The sequence below is a fragment of the Chrysoperla carnea genome, chromosome 4 (genome assembly GCF_905475395.1).
Source record: "Chrysoperla carnea chromosome 4, inChrCarn1.1, whole genome shotgun sequence".
Lineage (NCBI taxonomy): Eukaryota > Metazoa > Arthropoda > Insecta > Neuroptera > Chrysopidae > Chrysoperla > Chrysoperla carnea.
In genome coordinates, this window is record NC_058340.1 from 68,739,758 (window position 1) to 68,764,958 (window position 25,201).

At 29.1% G+C, this 25,201-nt stretch overlaps 1 protein-coding gene across 1 annotated transcript in view; it reads right to left on the reverse strand.

Moving 5' to 3' along the window:
- LOC123298888 (visual system homeobox 1-like) overlaps window positions 1–23,312 on the reverse strand; it is a 162,282-nt gene extending 138,970 nt beyond the window's left edge. Inside the window, exons 1-2 of the mRNA XM_044880985.1 lie at window positions 23,150–23,312; window positions 21,258–21,566 (exon numbers count right to left, since the gene is read on the reverse strand). Coding sequence (XP_044736920.1) covers window positions 21,258–21,566; window positions 23,150–23,312 — 472 coding nt within the window. The remainder of the gene's footprint in view (window positions 1–21,257; window positions 21,567–23,149) is intronic.
- Between the last annotated feature and the right edge of the window lie 1,889 nt (window positions 23,313–25,201).

The following is a 25,201-nucleotide window of genomic DNA, read 5'->3' on the forward strand; positions in this document are numbered from 1 at the left end:
TCTTCTAGCCCGTCTATTCGCCTCGTCCGTCTATATGTCTATCTGCCTGTGTGTCTGTCTGGTGTGAGTGTTTATTAGAGAACAGTTTAATTAAGAAGTAAGCTAAAGGTATATATATATATATAGTAAAATACTTTACATTTTTTCGCTAATAGAGTGAAGATGAAATCGTTAATAACGACCAAGTTGACTACAATTAGTTAATTTCAAGTGTCATTATTAAGAATAAGAAAATTCCTTTTTACACATTCAAAATATATTTATTAGAGAGAATGAAGTTTATGTTTTTTTTTTCTCGTATCTTAAATGAAAATTTTCCTATATTTTTTTTTATATTTATATTAATATTCAAGAGCTAAATGAAAATGTTTTTCTGTTTTTAATATGACGACTAATTAACTTCATATCTCTGACTCTTTTTTTTTGTTACTTTTAATTATGTAATTAAATTATATAATGATATCTTCTATTTCTGTCTTTTTTTTGACACTGGATGTATTTAATTAGTTAATCGTGTATGAATTTATACCTAATTTAACTTAAAAAGAAAACGATAAAATTAGAAAAGTAACATCGATCTCGAAAATAGCTTTGAAATTTCTGTTCAATTAATTTTTATGAGATTTCGACAACCTGGATAGTGGCTTCCACAAATCGGACCCCAATACACTGTTTAATCGATATCTTGAAAAATTATTTTTTGATGCTATAACTCATGTCTGACCAAAATAATTGATTTCGAAAATTGCATCAAAATCATTGTTTGATTAACGGTTTGTGAGATATGTGTGACTTGGTTCCCACAGTGCTGGATCTGATACGCTATTTGGTCGATATCTTGGAAAATATTCTTCGGACATCTTTTTAATAGTTGCATTTTGAAAATCGGTCTCGATTTTTCGTTATTTGACCCATTATTTTGACCCAAATCGTACGAAAAATGCTTTAAAACTTCAGTCTTAATTAACGGTTTAAGAGATTTGGACACCCATTACTTTGGATCCGAATCATTATTTGACCAGTATCTGGAATAATATCATTCGAGGATAAAAATAAATCAGGCTTTACCCAGAGATTCAAAATAAATATGTAATTCTTATGGGATTGTAGGGAATTAAATCGAACTTAAAGCGTTTTTCTTTTGAAAGTTGCGTCTTTTAGTATTTATAATTCAGTTTATTGAAAATAACCAGTCAATAACAACGTCCTATATCTGTCTATAACTACATAGCGAAGCTGCGGGTATACGCAAGTTAATAATATAGCTATCAATATTTAGCCGGTAATATCAATTTCGGCAATACCAATTACAATAATTAAACAAGAAAATAATATTGTAATTTTAACAGTGTGTGTGTATTATTTGATTCAGTGAGAGAGAGTATGGTATCATAACAACCACTATAACTAACCCTCCCCTAACACTCACAATTCTACCACCACCTTTCGTTTATACAACCCCCTGAAAAACTATATACTATATATGCATGTATAAACCATTTTAACATACCCCTTTTTTGTTGTTTAAAATATCATCGCGTCATTTCGACTTGTATCCGACCAAAAACATCCCTTTAAAACATTGGTACAGCAAAAAGAAAAACTCTAATCATTACAACACCCGTTTACATTAAACATGATGCATTTTCTGGTGTTTTTTCGTCTTTAAAATCCGACTATATGTACTAGTTTTTTGGAATTATTAAGGTAGTTCTTTCGTAAACTATTTTCGTATAAGAATTTCATGATATTGAAATATGATTTGTTTAAGAGGGGACTCTCCATAAATTACGCCAAACAAACGGCATTATTTTTGGCTGCTCTTTCTTAAATCAAGAAAGCATACTTTTTTTTACCAAACATTATTTTCACAACATTTATGTGCCATCAAAAGGTGAATAAAATTTTCTGATTATAAAGACAGCAAAAAAGAAAAACAAGTTAAGATAAACAATTTTCTTACATATTAAATAATATCAACATAAAAATATGTGGAAAAATTCTTAATTTAAGTGGCGCTAGTGTTGAAGTAATTAAGTTTACTGCAAGATAGCTTATTGTAAAACTTATACACATGTATACAAGCTTATATGTAAATCTATAGCTAGAACTCAACAAGAGCATTACACACCCCTTTTACAACTCAACTTTTTCTCATATTTTATGTGAAAAAGTGTAGTATGTACAAATATACAGGATGATTCAAGTTATAACAGCCGGTTTTTTTTTATTAAGGTAAGCCTACAGTATTGTAATAAAGTTTTGGTTTATTGCACGGTACATACATATAAACCAAATACATGCTTTGTAGTCAAGTAATGAGTTATTTTTAGCTTTACAATAACACGCAACCACAAAAATATATAATATATTGTGTGCAAGAGCTGTTTATAAATTTGATAATATAGATATCGCTCTTCAACCATCAATACTCTAACTATAGTCGTCTCTGTTCATCAAATGATGGATCTTCGATGAACTCATATTTAAATTAAAATTTTGTTTTTATATCATCGACAACCTTATATTTTGATGGTATTGTTATAAACTATAAGATTGTCTAAATATTTTAGATAGTTTTTTATCACACTCTCTAGATTTTATGATTTTAGAAATATCAAATTGAAAATGATAACCTATACGATTCATCATTTTTTCAGCCAACTTTGAACGATAAAATAATAATAAAAAGCTACCATTTTATGAAATCCTGCTATAACATAGAACTATTTGAACGCTGTATATACAGAGTATTTAAAGAATTAGAAATATGTTTACTGTGCCAAATAAATATTTATCGGAATATTTTAATAGTGACACAATCAATAACTAAGGTAATATCTACCTGCTTAATAGAAATTAAGCAGCAATTAAATTTGTTGGAAGTGAAGGAAAGCATAAAATAATGTGTAAGTTTGTTTTTGATTAGTAAAAAAAATTCCAAGCTTCCATAAGCATCCTGTATTGAAAAAAAGGAATTTCAAGAAGAAAAAAAAATCATACATACTACTTAAAATAAACAAGGACAGTGATACTCATACTAATCTTTATCTTTTTTTATTAGCTTTTATTTCTTCCATTTTTTTCCTCTATGTTGTTGTGAAAACTCTTTTATCTTATACAATGTAAAAAAATATTTCATATATCTTCAGAGGTGTATTAAGAAAAGAAATATGTTCATGAAATTTTATTTCTTGATAAAAAATTATTGTTTTGGAATTTGATGAAACTCGGTGAACGGGATAATTTTGATCCAAAAAGTGCAAAAATCCGGTTAATTAAATGATTGGATGCAGAGTTTCTGAGATATCGCAACATTTGGATCGATTTTAGTCCGTATCTGAAGAACTATTCGACCAGTAATCAAATGAACCCGATTTTCGGACTTTTTGGGTCAAAATTACCTTATATACTGAGTTTTATCGAAAGTGGAGGTATCAAAAATTTCTCGATTTTTTCAATTTATAAATAACTTTGATTACTCGAAGATTTTTTTGCCGAACTCTAAAAAATTAAATTAAATTCAAACAGAAATTAAATAAATACAACAACGTTAATGTTTTATCATATACTATACCATCATACATTGTAGAATAGAATTTATAAGCGTATATATGAGATACGATATAGAACAGTGCTAGAATTACTAGAATTACCTAGAATATTCTATCTATTATTCTCTCTATACAATTGTATAGAAATTGTATAAATGTTGTGTATATATAACATGTAGATGGGAACATATTTAGAAATTTGTTGACAGAATAATAGTGTTATACAATTGTCTAAATTGTATGGAGGAATGAGGTATCAAATAAGCATTACCTATGACGTCTACTGTGCATGAATGTATGTAAATGAGTGCATTTATTGACAAAGTGGTTAATAAACACGATCCAACCCTATTTATAGCGAATAAGAACATGATGAGGCATAATGTACCTGGAATTATATAAAGATATTGCTAATTACTATTGACACTGTGGATTTGTTTTCGAATAAACTACAAATAAATTCCAAGAAAGGAAAGAATCGCTACTCTTCTGATTGTTTATTTAGAAGCTAAAGATGGCATATTGCGTAATAAATCAAACTTAACATAAATCATTGGTTATTGGTGAGTCAGTGGTTATATACCATATTCCAGTTTTAAAAGTGTCATTACACTTTGAGGAGGTAAAGTTTTGAATACGCCAAGTGATATTGCATCTTTAAAATCTGAATGTTCCCATGTTTAAAAGAATTGCAAATTGGAGAATACAAGTCTTGATGAACTTAGTAATTTTACTCATTTGTGCAAACCTAGAGCTCCAATGGACCACGCAATATTAGATAGGAAAATGGATGTTTATGAAACTTTTTCTAACTCATTTTAAATGTTGAATGATTCTGATCAAAAGCTCTCATGGCCTCAAAACTTTTTGACGAGTTTTCTAGCTACGGGCGATCAAAGCTACACATACATTGTAGTTATAAAGCTCGTACCTCGAAAACTAAAACCTAGTTAAAAAGTTTTGTGGGCTTGAAGGTTTTTGATCAGAAATATCTGAAGAACATTTTGGGGCGGTTTGAAAAGTTTCATAGGAAGCTCTTTTCCTATCTAATAATGCTGGGTCCTTTTACGAAAACAATCTCCTTAAAATTTTCTAGTAACAAAAGCCGATGCCGTTTTACAAAACTAGAAAATCAATTCGCACGTTTCTGTATTTCTGTGTAAACATAAACAATTACATTACGTATGCAAATTTATCATATACTGTAATCGTTTGTACATGCACACACACACACCGCCTTGCACACATACACTCCAACTCCAATTCCATTCAAATTCGTATACAGTCATACAAAAACCGAAATTATGTGAGTGGAGTAGTATTATATTTGTATTTCAAAAACCACATTTTATACACCGAAAATCTAACTTTATATTACACCAGTTTTGTTTAGTTACTACTATACATAACCTAATATATGTACCAGTCATTGTATGCATTATGACGTCATCAGCGCATGCGTACCACTTAGTATAAACAAAAACATCATATTATATAATATGTATTTTAACAATTCAATATAATACTAGAAATAAACTAAAGCAAAGTTGTATGCATATTCCTAGCTTTCCAAAATATTGTATTCTATTCGCCCCGAAAATTTTGAAGAGTTTACATACATCTAAATGGATCTCTTATATCTAGATTATAAGAGAATTATTTTTCGATTCCTGGGTACTCTGTGATGTTCAAACGCAGTCCATTTGGCGCTCTCTGTGAGCTGTCATTTGGTGACAGTTCAATGTACTGTTTACTACAGGTGTAATACCCACGTATGTAGTAATTATAATATATATTCATGGTAATACCATACAAAATATAAGTATTTAATACCATATAGTATGTTAACAAGTCTGACAAGATACATACATACGCCACGTCCGTTTTTAATTTCTCTCACTTAATTTGTACTTTCATTAACTAATTTAAAGTAAGTAAAAAGATATTAATTACTAATATATTGGTTTTTTTCAAATGTTCATCCAATACAGTTACGAGAAAAAAAATATTTGATCCAAATTTAAATTTCATGAATATTCCCTATATTAATTGGAAATTTTTTGTCTTAAAAGTGAACGTTATTTGTTTCAAACGAATATTTAATTAAAAAATATGTTAAAGATATATTTTACCGCGAAAAAATTTGAAAAGTTTTCAAGTATGCGTATTGAACATTCTGGATTTCATTTTATTTCGGTCAGGTGAATGCCTTTTAATTCTACATATCTGCTTTCGTACCTCCTTGGACGTATTGATATTGATTTCCAGATTTCGACGCAAGAAGAATTAATAAGACGTCCACCTTAAGATTTTTTCATATCCTGTGATCTCGCTTACAATATATTTAATTAGAAAATTACTAATCCGATTTCTTAAGGTTCTATTTACCATTGCCTGCTTAAACAAATATATATGTTTTATATTATATAATAATATGCTTGTAAAATATGGTTTTACATAATAATGTAAAAGTTTTTGGTGTAAACATAATATAATAACATTGTTTTAAGTTGGTTTAAACATAGTCAATGTTTCTACATAAAATGTATATGTATACTACACTAGTAGCTGCTAAGTCTTTGAATTATTAGGAGAAATATTTGAATTTAATATGTGTAATTGTATAAATTCTTTACAACTAAATTATGAGATTACATTTGTAGTGAGGTTTGTTTGTATATGAGCTGTCTGGAAAATTCTGTTTACATAAAATAGAAATATAGGAATGTAAAGAGGAAGATTGTCTACCAACAACAAAAAATTGTGGAGGATTTTGGATAATAAATTTAATGTTAAACTAGGACATGGTTTTATTTGACAAATTCATAGAAATGCATACTTCAAGATCTAAGTAACGAAAAAATTGAACTATGTTAAAAATTAGGACTACAGTATGTTTCATGCATTCTTAAACTAGCGATATTAAAAAATGAGAATACATCGTGTGTAACGGACAGAAATATAGATTAGTCATAGGCGAAAGAAGAGGAAAACTAGAGGTGATTGTAAACCTACCTGGTATTGTAACAAAGTTTTGGTTTATTGCACGGTACATACATATAAACCAAATACATGATTTGTAGTCAAGTACTGAATTATTTTAAGCTTTGCAATACCAAGAAACTACAAAAATATATAATTTATTGTGTGCAAGAGCTGTTTATAAATTTGATAATATAGATATCGCTATTCAACCATCAATACTCTAACTATAGTCGTCTCTGTTCATCAAATGATGGATCTTCGTTGAATTCATAATTAAATTAAAATTTTGTTTTTATATCATCGACAATCTTATATTTTTGTGGCATTATTATAAAGTACAAGATTGTCTAAATATTTTAGATAGTTTTTTATCACACTCTCTAGATTTTTTGATATAGAAATATTAAATTGAAAAGGATAACCTATATGATTCATAATTTTTTTAGCCAACTTTAAACGATAAAATAATAATATAAAGCCCAATGACCTAGGAATTTTTTGCAATTTCTTGAAACTTTGTGAATCAAAAAATGTATTTATAAAGTTTTATTGAAATCCTTAGTATTATTCAATCCTTGTATATCTCCTTAACAGCGTTGTTAAAAAAGTATCTGCGAATCACATGAATTCATAATGTTTAAAACAATTAACAATTAAATAAGACTAACGCTTAATTTATAACCTAATACCTGTTTACATACCTTTCTAGATACAAAACCGCTAAGTAAATAAATTAAGTAAATAATAAATTATTAACTTTAAAATAATAATAATAATCATATATTAATTACATAAAATAAACATAGGATTAACCACATCATACAATAAGAGTGAGATAATAACACTTTATCAGGTAGGATAAACAAGGTAAACAATATGTATACATACAACATGTTTGTTACATTGTATTGTTTTAAATTATGTAATAACATATATGTATAATACATATACAAGCTTTTAAAATAGTAAGTAACATAAGGAATTCTCATTAAAGTTCTCTGTTGTTTTACACACATGCATACATGTGTTGATGATGATGACGACACAATAGTATCAGGGAGTGGGGATAAGAGTGGGAGGTATGTTTTATATGTGTACATGATCTATTGAATGTCCGTTGTTTTGACATTATTCACATTTAAGGAGATATGCAAGTATTGAATAATATTAGAGATTTCAATAAAACTTTAAAAAAATACATTTTTTGATTAACAAAGTTTCCAAAAATCCCACAAAAAGTTCCTTGGTCATCGGGCTTTTTATTATTAATTTATCGTTCAAAGTTGACTGAAAAAATGATGAATCATACAGGTTATTCTTTTCAATTGGATATTTCTATATCAAAAAATCTAGAGAGTGTGATAAAAAACTATCTAAAATATTAAGACAACCTTGTAGTTTATAGTAATATCATAAAAATATAAGGTTGTCGATGATATAAAAACAAAAATTTTAATTTAATTATGAATTAATCGAAGATCCATCATTTGATGAACAGAGACGACTATAGTTAGAGTATTGATGATTGAAGAGTGATATCTGTAGTATCAAATTTATAAGCCTCACTTGCACACAATATATTTTTGTAGTTGCGCGGGATTGTAAAGCCAAAAATAACTCATTACTTGACTTCAAAGCATGTATTTGGTTGATATATATCTACCGTGCAATAAACCAAAATTTTGTTACAATACTAGGTAGGTTTACAATCACTTTAAATAGAATTGATTTTTCAACAAGTTTCGTATCTCATTTTACTATAATAGTTACACATTAACTGTTTTATGGGTATAACAACAGTTTGATAATATCGCTTTTTCTTCTCCTCGTTCCATGATGGTGTTTTGTGTTATTTGTGCTACTTGGATGCAGTATTTGTGTGTTGTATGCAACATAACAAAATAATAAGTTACTAGAAGAGTGAAACATCTTTCTCTTTATTGAGTTGGCAGCGTTCAGTGAGCGAAAGAGCACTAGGCAGAGGTTTATTATTACAAGTAAATTGTTTTAAAATACCATATTTTATGATATTATAATATTGTAAATCTTATTTGTATATGCATTTATTTCGGGAACAGTCGGAGGGGGAGGTAGATGTGACTTTGTATGTACTACTTACACCAAATGTTTATAATCATGTGAATTAGAAAATTATTCGACGAGGAATAACATAGTTTGATCTTAAGAATGCCACATGTTCTTAATTGTAAAAGAAAGAAAACAATTATTTTATTGTGGAAATGCGAATTTGGTGGAAAGGGATTCTCTTTAGAATTTCAAACTTTACTTCCCCTGATATGATGAAAGGAGCTAAAACTTGGAAGGATTGAGTGGATATTTTCTGCCCAACAAGGAAAACGATAATTTTGACTTATCCAAGCTTTGAGAGAAGACAAAAAACTTATTGGGAAATTCACATAAAGTCTGTCTCAGTCTGAATAAATACACTATTTGTTAACTTTTTGGGCTTTACTTAAAATTATTACCTTTATTGAAGTATTAGAATATATAACACTATTAAATTATCATTTTGTCCAGTTTTTCTATGCCAATAGTGTTATATATTCAAATATTTCAATAAACTTGTAATAATTATGAGTGTGGACCAAAATAATGAAAAAATGTGAATTTTGTCATGAAAATCGATACATGAGTATCAATTTGTTGTAGGCTGAGTTTAAACTTCTGATTTCACTCAAGTATCTTACAAAATGTTCCTATAAAAAACGAATATATGAGAGTGTCTTCATCAAAAATGCGACACACTGTATATAGTTTTGGAAGGTACGTTTTTTTTGGGTACTTTTTTCCAAATAACAAATAGATTAATTAACAATTAAAAATTTCTTAAATTCTAGACATAAATACCTCACTTAACTTTTTTACAAAAACTCGTAGGTACTTAAATGAATCTATCAAATAAATATTGATATAGGTGTGAAGACCTGTCTGTAATCAAGAACAGTTCTTCCTTTTTATTCGGAATTACCAGAAAAAAAAAGATCTATATTAAAATACCAAAAAAATTAATATATCTTTCAAAAAAAATTATAATAATCTGTTCTTTTTATTTGGTGGTTTAAAGTGTCAAGAAGTACTCAGATTCTTTTGAATTCAGATATTTAGTATGAATGAATTGTAAAAAGTCTTTCAAAAAAGGGAATTCTATTGAGCGCGTGTGGACTTCTTGTGTGTAGTCTGGTTAAAAAAAAATAAATTGTGTGAAATCCATTGAATGAAAAAAGTCCAGGTAGATTTTTTTTGTTTATTTGATTATAATTAGACATGTTTTTATGTTTTTTTGAAGAGTTTAAGCCTTCAAATATATTTTGAAGAATATTTGTGGTTATAATATTAGCTTCTACTTTGTTTACTTTTAATTATTGAATATTGCAACGTCATAACAACCTCTTGGGAAAGGCTTGTTCAGGTTCCACATTGCAAGCAATATGTTTTCACACAGTCTACCTTTGCTCCCGGTATTGTTTGTAACAATCATTTGCAAGATGTCTTTAGAGGAGTTTAATTTTCCATATTTAACCTTGTCATTCTTTGGAGAAACATTCTATTATCGCTGTAGGCATAACCTCCAGAGATAATTCTTGGTAAGCTTCGACAGATTTTTCTGCTCGAATGGCTCCATATGTGTAATACTACTGATATATTTGATTGCATTGAGACTTGATTATAACAGTTACTTGTATGGCTTGTAAATCCTTATTCCTCATTGAAATCGTTAACGACATCTAGACCCGAATTAACTGCTTTCGTAACATTTTGAGTCTCGGACAAAACCTAATCTCTACCTTTCATAATGTAAAGAGTCAAATACTAGCCCAAGTAAAAATAACTCTATAAAAAATGTTTCTTGAATGTATGTGTTTTTCCACTTTCCTTTTTAAAAGAATTATGGAGAAATGAAGTATGAAAATATCAAAAGAAATTATGTTAAAAATAATAATTTTCCATTCAATATTAATTTCTATCCATACAACATACACCCGGTGAGAGAACCCAATGAAAACAACATTATTAAACGTTATTACATGTCTTGTAAGTAATGAAGAAAAAAAACACATATTTATTCATGTGTATTAGTCAGTGACGGGTCAACAAGGCGGGAGACTAGTTAACCCCCCTTCTTCTTACAAAATAGAAATTGTTACACTTATGTTTGTTAAAAATCACATCTAGCTGAACATTTTTTCGAGTAAAATTAGAGAGATAAAATCGATTTACACAAACAACGAGTTTTTCTGCCTTTTTTACGTAGATTTATATCAACAAGAATCAGGAGTAAAGAAGCGAACTTTTAGCAAAATTACTTCTTAAAAAGCTCCACTCCCCTCTTTGTTCCCCTGCCTTTTTTAAAATGTTATCCCGTTCTGGCACCGCTACTGGTGTTAGTATAGTTCACTCATATGTGTAAAAAAACACCAAGCTGTATGAGTTGATGTTGATTGAATTTACTTTCCTGTGCTTGGTAATCGTGGTGTTATACATATACACTCATCTGATGGTTTTAACACAAATGGGAAGTGGATTTATGTTGAAGAATCAAGCTAATTTGCAATGTACAAGGTTCAACACCTCTAGAGACCCAGCAGTCATCAACGGAACGGTGTAATACATATACATACATACATTCATACACGACGAGTATAGTATGCAGCGAGCAAATCCCAGTATCAGCCAAATACTATGTTTGTACGACAAATGTGCAACCTATCAACTTTTCTCGATGAAAAAAAAGTCGGAAATACATTTCAGGACGTTCTACCGAATGCTTATATAATAAAAAGAAAACTCAGTACATGGAACTAATTAAGCAACGGAAGAGTAATTTCGGATGATATTTTAACCGAAAACTGACCTGATTAGGAAGCCATTGTGTTGCATCTTCTAAATGAACAGTTATTTGCCCGAAATGATACAAAAACCAAAGTTGAGAATTGGAGAAATGAAAATCTGACTGTTAAAACATGTTATTAGAAAATAAATAAAGCTGTAAGCTATTCGATATAAGCAACGAAAAGGAAGTTCTCATATTCATATAAACAAAATATGCATTTTGAGAAAAATTGGCTTCAGATTCATGTTCCAAAAATTTTCTACTTTTACTTGACAAAATATATTTTTTAATCTCCAACAAAACGAGATTAGTGGATTAAATCAACGCAATTATTTACATGTCCTTGGTATCGTATCTTTCAGAGTTATGTTTTTTAAACTAGCAAGGAAATATTTCTTAGATTAATGTGATGATGAAATCTTTTGACACGTTTTTGTATTTTCAGTTTTTGTATCCTACTAAATTTAAAGCATCAAATGGTGGAAGCGCAAGGAAATATATTATATATATCTGTTTGTAGTATAATTGAATATTCCCTGCGTTTCCTCCATAATTATATCATTGTAATTGGATACAAACTGTTTATAATTTTAATAAACTGCATTTAATTGGTGATATTTATTGGAAAAAATTATTAAAAATAAAATAAAGCATTGCAAAAAAAAAAAAAACACTGGAATGTATTTATTTAAGTCAGACTGTATAAAAAGTATTAAAAGAATATACAAACAAACAATATCATTTATGAGTGATTGGTAGAGAGCATTGTGCAACGTGAGGGAGGATGAAAATAGTTTCACTTTCATAATATTTCCGATTATCGAGTGTTTCGATTATCGTAAATCTACAGTATGAACCCCCACGGTAATTAGATAATTACAAGTTTTGCTAACTCTAGAAGTTTATTGATTTGTGCTAGAAAAGACTTCGGACACAATAAAGGTAGTTTTGATCATATTTATCAAAAGTTCTTATGGACTCAACCTCCAAAAACCTTTGTCTTGCGACCCCTTCACGTAGGCATAGCCTTTGAAGGACCGTAGCTCGAAAGGGAAAGATTTTCGAGGGTTGATGAGTCCATAACAAATTTGATCAAAACTACAATAATCGGTAGTATTCAAAAAGTTTTAACCGAACCCAAAAATTAATGTACTGTATCCGGGGGCCTTTCAGGAAAAGCTATATATATTCGTAGAATGTGACACATAGCTTTTGGTCCAGATAAATAAATATAAAAAAGAATATTATTTTTATACTTACATAAACTGTGCGTTACTTATTAGCGCATTTGTTTTAAATAGGTAGGTATAGTGTTGTAGATATCATATAGGGTTCAATTTAATATGCTAAGGACGACTGTATTGTAATATGCAGTAATATGCATGCATATGTGTATATTTTTATGCAATCTTCTACTAATGTTTTAATATGCATATAGCTTACATATTATAATGTATTATTACTGGTATTAGAGATCTGATTGTATCATTCATTTTATACTTTTAAATTCGAGTGAAATATACAGATATCCTACTTAAAATAATGCTTAGAAACAAGTCAAAATTTCAATAGCACATAGAGAATTTTGAATTTTATTTGCTTTTGAATATCTATGAAAATTTTTTTTTAATTGTGGAAGCGCAAGGAAATAATACATTGTTTAACTATCAAAATAGAAATTCAAGCATACCATTCTCGGCCCTTCCACAAAATCATCAATTCCTTTCTTTTAATGTACAACGTCGAAATATTTTCGAGTTCTTTGTTAAAATGTTACAATATTGGTATGCAATTTTTTTTTGATCTGTTTAAATTTTTAGAACTATTCAATATTCCTTAAAGGAGATCGTTTTGATTGACCTTGTAAAGACAGTAGATACAGTTTTTATCAAACATTTTTCATAAAATATTAACTATTCTTTTACATTGCATCAACGATTAGTATGAAAACAAAAATCACTGGTAAATTCATCTAAATCAACACATTCAAGACCCGTTACATGATGGGGGATCATTTTATCTCTTTAATTTTACATACAAAATAGGGATCATTTTAACCCATATAAAGGAGATCATTTTACCCGTAACGACATATTTGAATTTCAGCATAATCACTGATCTCATTATATTAATAAAAGTCAACAAAAGTCAAGAGTAAAAACAGTCAGTTGGAAAAAACTAATACAAAAAAAGAAATTTTGCGTTGAAATTTGTCTTACCATAAAACATAGGCAGTAAAATTAATATTTTTGCTACGAAATACAAATAAGCTTATACACCACCATAACCACAGGTCTTTGTTGAACGATTAATTTGATCGCGCGAAAACTATCTATTGATAAATATCCTTGAAGGCTTTAACTGTTTACTTAAAATAACGAGGGATCATTTTACCCTGAGGGATCATTATAGACCGCTTTCATCTATATTGGTTTTACACAAAAATCAATATTTTAAATTTTCAATCATCTATCGCAAAGTAATTTTCCAATTAAAAGCCTAAAATTGATTCCATCTATATTAGTTCAATGTTCATTTATTTTTTTTGCATATTCACGTTCAGAGTGTTAATTGTCTATTGTTACGGGGTGTTTGTATGTAAAATAAAAAAAAAAACTACTACACTACACTTCGACTCACATATGAATTTAGGAAGTGTAAATGAAGCCACCACCAGAGAGAATAAATAATAATACAAACACCATACGATATACCTACAGGATGAAGTGTTGTACTAGTAAGATGCAAGAGAAGTGCGGGGGGGGTTCAATGTCATATATATATATAGTGTTATATAGAGAAGAGATGGGCTTTGTATTTTAAAATTCTCCCCCAATTTATCTCAAACTTATTAAACTTGGAAGGTTTATATGTTGTTGTATTGCAGTTATTCGGTGTGTATCTTTTAATAATGTTTATATACTTTTTACTTAATATTGAGTGACGTCAGTCTTACCTTATTGATAAGGTTGTGAAGCCTGCACAAACTTGTGATTAAAAATCAACCAGACTTTAGTGACTAGGGTATAGATTATTTTGCATGTTTAGAAGTCGAAAAATATAGAAATTCTACTCATTTGGTGATTAGAAGAGGATTTTTCTAGATCAATCACAAATGCAGTCGATAAGAAAACATGATTTTTGTTTTTGTTGAGGAGGTACGAGCGCTAAGGTAATTTTGGATAAATGGCTTGAGATTTTTTTATATGAAGTTGGACTAAGTTTAAGCTCAAAGTTACCCGATTATTTAAATAAATAAATAACTCCAAAAGTCACATTTAACATTAGTTTTATGGGAAAACGGTAGATGGATGATATAAATTATTGAAAACGAAAAAAACAACCGTTGTGCTCGACTAATTAAGGATGTATGACCTCGGTAGTGGGCATACAAATTTAAAAAAAATATACATTTTCAATTTTGATGATGAATTAAGTTATAACTCGACAATATAAGATAAAAAGTAAGAATAAAATGTTTCAATATCTATTATCTGTTATTACGAACTAATCGAAATAGTTATAATATGATAAGAGAAGTATTTTCTATATACATTTTCAAAGAATACAATCTGTTCTTTGTCGTTAATATACTGACGACAGTATACAAGTAAATTTTATACGTTTCTAAATACCCTAAATAATCTTTAAGCAAGTTAAATATGTAACTTGGCTTTGGTGAAAAACATGCATCTGTTAAGTGGAAGTAAAACAACTCACTTGTCAGGAATAAAAATTCGTTTTGGTTATTATTAAATTTGTATAATTTTCAATTAATTCTAACAGTTACTCGACAAAAGTATTCGGGAAAAATTAACGGTTCTAGAAATACAATGTTTAGCATTTGTTTTCAAATAGTTATCAAGTCCGATATTGACTTTTGTATGTTTAAGTTAGTACGAGTTGAAACTTGTGGTTGAAATTATTTGTACCTTATTTTCAACTTTGATGACGAATTTTGTTATAGCTTCATAAATGTAGACGAAAAACAAGTGAAAACAGACAATTGACTGAGTTAATTGTTAAACTATCATGCATAGTCAGCGTTGATTTCTTTATCACATAACACATACAAACATGAGACACATACATAACTGATATTCAAGTGCATAATATAAAATTTTCGCCTAATTGGCCCCCTCACGGGTAAACAGTGATGCTTACGAAAAAATGTTTCAAGCAAAAGTTGTTTATTTTTTTATAAGAAACATTTTTTATATTTAAACTACAGACCCAAGATCCAATTGATCTATGATGCTCATTTACGAACTCGACCTCACTCTTTACGTCCTGAGAACGCTATAAAAATTTCAGCTCGATATCTTTTTTCGTTTTTTATTTATCGTGTCCACAGACGGACGGACGAACGAACAACCGGAAATGGACTAATTAGGTGATTCTATGAAAACCTATAGCAAAATTTTGTTCGTAGCATCAATATTTTTAAGCGTTGCAAACTTGGGACTAAACTTAGTATACCTTGCATATTACATATATGCATGGTATAACAATAATCAATACGGTCAATCGACTTTTTCTGGTAAAAGTATTATTATATTCTTAACTAGCTGGGAACTACCCGCTTTGCTGGGCAACATCCCCACTTGCACCCCTCCCTCCACATTTCCTTGCGTTGGATAACAGTTTTGTAATGTACACGTCATGCTCTTTTATTTGATACCCCACTTAGGTATATTTGTAAATATTCGATATTTCCTTCCCACTTTCTCGCTACACCTTTCTACCCTCCGAAGGTTAAAAAATTTCTAAATGTAATTTAAAACATTCTGACCAAGTTTTGAACTATTAAAAGCGATAATTGAAAAATATGAATTTTTTATTCATGAACACCCCCGCAACCCCCCCTTGTGGGTGGAATCCGTTTCGTAAAATCCGTTCTTAGCTGACCTCTACTTGGCAAAAGAAATATTCCTGCCAAATTTCAAATCTCTAGGTCTTATAGTTCCAGAGATATCGTGATGAGTGACTATCTATATCTATAGAAAGTCTCCTATATATTTATAGATAAGTATAGGTACACTTGTTATACTTCTGATATTCTTAATTATTTTTGATAGAAAAACCTTAAACGATCCCAACTGTCTTCTGGAAATCATATATATTGATATACAATATGAAGGATAATTTCAGTTCCTAAAAACTAACTCCAGTAGCAATGACAGTTTGTATAACGCTACCCATACATTAGTGATCAAGTTATCATTAATGGTAAGCTCTCATAATAAGGATTACAAGAATCACTAATATTTTATTAAAAGAAAAAAAACTGTACAAAATAGAAAAAACATTAACGAAATAGAAAAAGATACACAATTGAAAAAATAAATGTTGTAAATAAAGATATCAGTAAATGTATCGTTGCAAAAATCTGATGTAAAAATGCATTCAAGTAGTTATTTATGCATCATTGTTAATAATTATTATGTAACCGGAAAATCAGAATGTACACGGAGACAAATTTAAAGTCTTTCAATAATTATTTTCATCAAAATGACGAAATTGAGCTTAGCAATTTTTGTTCTGTGCGTATTGTAGAACTCTTGTAATAGGCAAAATAAGTTAACGAGTAAATTTGAAGCAGAGATGCATATTTTCAACGCTTCCCTCATAAACATAATAATAATTATAATGGGGTTTAACATCCGTTTCTCAGTCCATGTCTATAACAGAGGCCACCCACATCATAATTTTCTAATCTGTATTTATTTCTTAAACTACATCTGAATATACTATTAATTTTATGATGTGGGTCGAGTCGGTTACTTCGTTCTTATCCAAGCGACGAAAGTGTGATCAATTTACTGCCTGGGTTCGAATCCGCAACCTCCCAGCCAGTAGTTATAGCAAATTAAGACGCCTTAACAAGCTCGGCTACTAGCCGGTTATGAATCAATGTACCTGTTTCCGTTCATGAAAGTATAGTTTTTTTAAGAAAGATGATTTTGTGACAGTAAAATGTAAATCTGAGTTTTAAAATTTTTTAAAATCTTATCTCTAAAATTATTACAAGTACAATATCGCAGCTTACACACCTACGTATGTATGAATTTTTCTCCGAGTAGTTTTTAAGTTGCTAATTTATACTATTTTTATTTTTTTGCAATCCATTAAAGTCATTAGAAAAATTGTAGTAAATATTTCCTGTTTTATAAAATGAAGATGTAATAATGATTTTAAAAAAATCAATGTTTAAAGAATGCGGTCAGTAAAATTGGGATAAAGCTTTTTTATTTCGATTTTTGAACAGAATCGGCGAAATAAAAACCATCTTTAAAATATTCAAAGCTTTTTGCGTGAATAAAAGGAATTTTTAAATTTGGTATAAATTAAAAATAATTTTTTTAAAGCCATCACGGTTTTATTAATTAAAATATATTATTATTATGCACAGAAAATTGTTATTCAAATTTTCGAGTATGAATTAATTATTGAAAATTTTTAATTGAATAATTTATAAACCGAAATATAAAATTTTACTTAATTAATAAATATACACTCGATATACCCGATGTTTCAAAATTTTTATAGTCAATCAATTTAACTTGTTAAAATTAAATTCGAAATGAATGCTATTTTTTTACTTTAATTATCAATAATTTTGTCTATTTATATTCGATTTTAATTGACTTATTCTTAGCTCATATCATGAGAAAGAATCTAAAAGAATTAGAGGATTTCGAATTTCTTTAGGTCAAACGTTACTGCGTGCTTAAAATTTATTTTATACGTTAAAGTTTATATTTTAATAAAAACTCATGTTCTTTGTTTTATTAAAATACATTTTTTCCCAGGCATAAATCAGTTTTAAATAGTTCCATCTAAAGTTATACAATTGATATTGTAAATCTCAAATGTTTAAACACACTTTTATGATACCCGGTAATAAAAATCTATAACAAATATTAAATTACCAATAATAATATAATATAAACATAAAATAATTATTTCATTATTATTATTAAAATTACAGTTTATTAATTATGAAAAATATTTAATTAACAAATATATACACGAAAATCAAATAACTAGGAGGCTCTCTGCTCTCCCACTCTATGTTGCTATATAAAATATATTGTGTTTATCATGAAAATATTTTAATAGGTACTCATTCACTATATTTTGTGTGCCTACCTAATATTTATATACGGCGTGCGAAGAAATCTCGTGGAAAAGTCAGTAGACTTAGCCTGGTTTTAATTCTTTATGCCTTCTCGAGGAAAATGCGCTAAAAATCTATTTCACGAACTTTTACAAAACTTTTAAAAAAAACACGGTTCCTATATGTTATCCCATAGGAATCGTGCATTTATCCGGGATAAAAATCAGCCTATGTCTTTTTCTGATCGTTTTATTACCACTTCCTATACAAAAAATTATGTCAATTCTTTGCTCTATGAAAAATTAAGACAAATCTACCCCACTAGACTTATGTATTTGACTGGGAGAAAAAGAGCCTATGTCTGCTGCTCCAGACAATAATCCATCTCTGTTACAAATTTCATCCAAATTCACCGATCCAAACTTTCAAGATTTTAATATATATCAGATATCAGATTCTAAAACGTTTTCACGGCTATAATTTGATTGATTTCTTCTAACAGACATTACAGTTTCCAACTTTTTTCGAAAGTGAACAGAGGAAGCACAAAGCGAACACTTAACATAGCGCACAAGATATTCAACGAAATTAAATATATAATATTTATATATAAAATTAAATAAATTTCATTTTGATTCAGGTGAAATGAGGTTCTAGGTAGGCATTATTACCAGTAACTACCCCATATACCGAAATCTAGAGAGCGAAAATATAGCTCTTTTGCTATATTTTCCATCGACCGACACTGAGCTGTTCAATGATAAAGAGAGATACAGATAAAATGAAAAATATTTTATATATTTTAAATAGGACACTAATTAATTTCACTATTTTTTTTATATAAATACCGTTTGTGTTCATTTTTAATTAACTGGTCGTTATTTGCTTTCAAAAATGTAAAATACTGGAAAATTATTTGAAAATGACCTTGAAAACGTAAAAGATGACGTCATTTAAACGTTTTTCGCTTGTTTAAAATATTATTCTTTAGCAAAAATTTAATTGAAAGTTTTTCTTGAAAAAAAAGCCTTTGTATAAATTGTCGATTATATTCAAAAAATAAAACAGGAATATGAATAATTTCCTGATGGAATAATGGATAAGTAGTTTTAAAAAATCATAAGCAGAAAATTTACAATTACTGTCGAAGAATTCGAAATTCGGTGAAAAATTGACAAAATTTATTAAATTAAGTAGATTCACGCGATGAATGGTATTTTAAAATGTTTACACACAAAATATCGGCTCTAGGATTTCTTCACCTATTCCTAAAATCGTTGCCAGCTAACAAAATCCGCAGAGATATGTTTTGAATAGTTTTAATGGTTTTAAAAGGATTTTGGAATTTGGTGGTAGCCACAAATTCAATCTTATTGTTACCTTTAGTAACCTTTCTTACTTAAGTAAAACTGAGAAATTTAATCTTTTTATTTCAATGAATGTTTTACAGAATCTTATAGAGCCTGTTGGAGGAATTCAAAACTTCCGTAAATTTTTTCGAAATCTAAAAAATTTGGATTTGAATCAATTTAATTTTGAAGTTAAATGACTTGAACAAAAATAAATACCATAACTGTACAAAATATATAGTCATGGGGAATAATTCCCGTCGCGTCATGTCGATTCACTCAGAGTTTTACATTATATACACATTTTTTGCATGTATTACAATGAAAAATATTTCAACACACTCTCCGACGGAAAAGGATTTCTTGTTTTTTTGATTAAAAAACCTACTTAATGAATTAATTATTTAGGCCAAATATATCGAATTACACTTTTTATTTTTACACTTTTAAAGGTGTTTAAATAATCTTTTTAGGTAATTCATGTCTTATTTTTTTATCGAAAAAAGTCGAGGATTTAATTCCTTTAATCAAGAAAAAAGATCGATTTTTTTAAACAATTTATAACGCATGCAATTTGGAGATTAATAATTATTTTTTAATCAAAAAAAGTAAATTTTATAATTATAGTTTGTTAAAGACCTTTTAAACGATTTAAAAATTAAGTTTATTCAAATTCAATTCCTGAATATCATAAGACACATAAATAAATAAATTTTGGACATAAGACACTCCAAACTCCATTAATTATGAACTTTCGGGGCACTAGATTAATTACTGATTATTTTAGATAATAAATTTATTTTTTTGCAATCAGTAAGAGAGATTTATTTTTTTTTACATAATATTTCTCCTAACTATCTGAATTCTATGAGTATTTATCGGTTTCCAAATTTCTATACCATAAGCCCAAGGTATTTTTCAATAATTATTAAAAAATAATCTGAGTTTAGTAAAAGCAATCAATATTGATTATAACCTATGAAGAATGAAAGATTTTGTAGATAATGATCGGGTGGAAACAAAATTGCTTTGGATATGCTTGATCTAAACACACTCTGCTGAATTTACAAGAGCCTTTTTTTCTTTATTTGCCTTTTCTATAAATATTAAAGATTCCAAATTTTTCTATTACTTACATAGAAGAACCCCTCAAATCTTTATACGTGACTCTGAAACGTAATATCGGCTTTTTTATTATCGAAACGAAAATATCTTCATAGCCATTTTTCCCAGAGTCAGGGGTTTTCTTTCAGGATTTAATAATAATTTAAAAATGTAGTGGGCCCAACTAAAATGTGTTTTATTTTTGGGCGAAATGACACCAATTTTAAGATTTCCAAAATATCAACATGCCTACATTTATTAACAAATTTCAAGACTACAAAAAATGTACTAACCAGTCGCACCTGGGGGAGGTTGTCCGGCAGCAACTGCCGCAGCAGCCGCTGCTTGATGATGATGTAAACCAGCTTGATGCATATGTGGTAAGAATGCTGCAGCGACGGCCGCTTGTGCATTAAAATATGCCATACGTGATGCAGCCATACTGGCCATATGATGATGACTAAATGCGGCCACTGTATCAGCGGATGGTGGTTGATGGCTAAATGTTGTTGCCGCTGATGATGTGTTAATACCACTAGGACTGTTTGCGGCCGATGTTGATGAGCCATCATTATTTGTACTTGAATTTGCACTACCAGAACCTGGAAATCAAATTTCCAGGTTTAGTATTTTATTGGAAAAGTTGCTTATTTTATTAATTATAAGTATTAGCTAATTTTTTGCATATATGCCATTATAATATTGAATTTCAATCAGATTGTAAACTAACTATATTCTAAATTTTACTTCCAAAAACAGGTCAAAACCACTCCAACTTGAGTTAGCGCTAGTTTAATTTTGTAACCAGTTTTCAATTTCTGGCCGAAAATAAAGTACTACGTTGGCATATACATTTTGACAGAAATCAAGTAAGGCAAATGATAGTTGCCCCCTTATTAAAAATCTTGTAAACATTATCTTGCCCATTTTTATAGTATTAAAGTTTTTGGGAATACTAAAATAATATCTCAATTATCTCGATAGCTTAGCTTTGCCAGAAAAATAAACCAAACATGCTTTTGAAAAAGTGGTGGGCTTTAAGAAAAGGCCCAGTTATCAAAATCTTCCTATAGGGGCTTTGAAAATCTATAAACAGAGACTTTTTTCTTAGTTTCATAAGGCTACTTGTGAGACCTCCTATTTCTAGGGCCCAGTGGGAAACTGCTCCTTAAAATCTGCCACTATTTTAAAACATAGTCTTGAAAATAATTTAAGGCATAAGAATAATTTTAACAATTGGTACTTATAGTCTAAATTAAGTAGAGATTCATCCCCTCGTGGCCAAATTTGTTCGTAAGCGCTGGGAAATATTAAAAATATGATCCAAGCTTTGTACGACCTACAAATTATCAAGAGTAAAACTTAAAAGAAAGTGTAGCTTTTGAAAATTTAAGGTCTTTTTGCTAAAAATATTTTTAGGCTTTTTTTATTTGAAAATTGAAAGTAAAATGATCAATAAATCATTTCTTATTTTCCAGGTCGTAAAAAATTTAGACCCAAATTTTTAAAATAAAATACCCAAATATTGGTTAAATTTTTTAAGAAAACAAGCAATTTTTTTTTAATGTCAAAACGCTAAGATATAATTATTTGCAAGTAAAGGCGCTAAGAAGTGGTTAGTTAGGAAATTAACGAATACTATCATGCAAAAATTATCCAGAATGACTTATTTAACTCGAGTGGAAAATTTTGATTTCTTTAATCTAAGAAATTTGTAGCTGCTTAGAAATTACTTGGGGAAGAACATGCTTAGGTTTGGGAAAGACATGTTTATCTAAGAGAGAATTGTTTATCTTCTTAAACAGAATAATTCCGGTTGGAAGTTATATTATCAGAATGACTAATCCCTTTGATTCGACGGGATCTACATTCATTGCTTTTTCTTTCATGAACTGTGAATTAATCGTTGTTCACGGATTTTAATTAGGTTGTTTAGTGTCAAATACCACAAAAATGATTATTTTCTGCCATTATATTTTCCCAAAAAAATAAAAATTCATAGATTTTTGAGGAATTGTTTGCAAAAATAACGCTTCATTCGTGACACCGTCGCTTTTGATAAAGATTTTTGTAATTCTAGTAACAAACTCTAGATTAATTTGAAAGACAAGTTCATTTCTACATAAATTAGGTGAATTTTTTTTTCTGGCAAAACATGAAAAAAAACTATAAAATAATGACTTACCACAATGTCCACTACCCGGTGTAACCGCAGAAACACCCGCCGTTGGACTTCGATGTTGTGATGTATTTCCCGTCGGTGAATTATTATTTTCACCCGTGCTATTCGACGTTGGACCTAAACCCAATAATTCTTGTATAGCAAACGGTGAACGTTGATGGGTCATTGCTGATGTGGCACCACGATTATTTAAAAAATTATCTATATTATAACTAGATTTTTTTAAACTTGGCGGCGCTGTGAATATATTTTTATGAAAACTGTTTATATTTTCCGATATCACACTTTCAATATTCATTTTGAATCGATTTCAATTTTTCCAAAAAAATCCCAAAAAAAAATGTTTCAATTTCGTTGTGGTTTTTTTTCCTTATAACGTCATTTTCAAAAAATATAAAAACAAGGCCATTTTTTATTAGTTGGGGGGTTAAATTTCGCTGTAGTTAATATTTTTAGACCGAGTTATAAATCGTTGTCAAACATCACTTCACCAAGAAAAACCGTATAACTTTCACACTAAGTTTTTTTTGCACAATCACAGAAGAGAAAAATCCAGGAATAATTTTCCAGTTTATTAATTTAAAAAAACAAAAAAAGAAAATTTATGTTCTCATTTGAAAAACTTAAAAAACAAGCATGAAAAACTTTTGCACCAAAAATTCGCTCGCGTGTGTGTATTTGTTAGCCCGTATGTTTAAAGACTAAAACTTGATTCTCTAAAAACAAGTTTCTTGATTGAGGAAAACATACATACTCATGTAATTACTGATGGAAAAAGTAAAACCAACCCTCTGAAAAATAATGGCCATCCCATAGCGCATATTGGTGGCGTTTACATGATTTTTTCACACCCCCCTTATACAATTATTATTATAATATTCATAATAATACCCCTACTAATAAACAAAAACCTTACCAACAACCCCTCCACTAAATTCGGGAGCACTAAATTAGGTTCCTCATATAGGTGTGGCTTCAATATATATGGTATTATGAAATCACGTGTTTAGCAATTGATTGGTTTAAATCGTTAAACGTATTTATGTTTAGTTAGATTTAAGGGTGATTTTTGTTTAACATTAAGGTGGAGCTTATATAGTTAAGGTGGTTGTGTGTGATGATCACGCGCTCTGAATGAAAATCATGAAAAATATGGGTGCCTTATGGTGTTTTGTGTCATTGATGCTTTTGTCGTGTATGCACTGGTAATGTTTCTTTGCATAATACACTCTTACTCTCCGCTTGATGATGCTGTTCGCTTCTATGAATTTATTGTTTTTACATTATAATGCGTTTCTTCATGTATGTATGTATGTATATGTGAGTTGTTTTTTTAACGCTAGTTGATGTTTTCACCGCTATGCACCGTTATTTGTCGCTGTGGTTCGTTATCGTATGCGTTTTATATTAGATGTTTATTTACAGTTGTTACAGAAGTTTTTTTTCTTACTTGAAAATTTGAATGGAAATGTTTTTCTTCAAAGAATTTATAATGTTTTTTTGACAAAATTCTAGGGCAAATAATAAAAAAACTTTTAACAAAAAGAAAACTGACTTTAAAAGAAAAACTTTTCCAAGATAAATTAATATGCACTAAAAAGTAAAAAATAACGATAATATAATGTAGTTTAAATTATTGTTTTTTTTTTTGGAGTCGGTGTCAGCCAAGGAAACAACTTTAACAACAGAACAGTTTGCTACATTAGCTTGGCTGACACCGACTCCAAAAATAACAATAATTTTAACTACATTATATTATCGTTATTTTTTACTTTTTAGTGCATATTAATTTATTTTGGAAAAGTTTTTCTTTTGAAGTCGGTTTTCTTTTTGTTAAAAGGTTTTTTATTTTGTGATTTTTAGTGAATCTGAAGTAAACTAACTAATTCGTCACAAAAAAAAGAATCATCGAAATCGGTTGGCTTGATATTGAGTTATTCGTCCTCTTGTCGTGTATACTTGCTGCAAATCTAAGACTTTTATGATTTTTTCATGGATGACGTTGTCAGAACTGGACCAAAATAAAATGGGACCACACGGGAAACACCAGCTTTC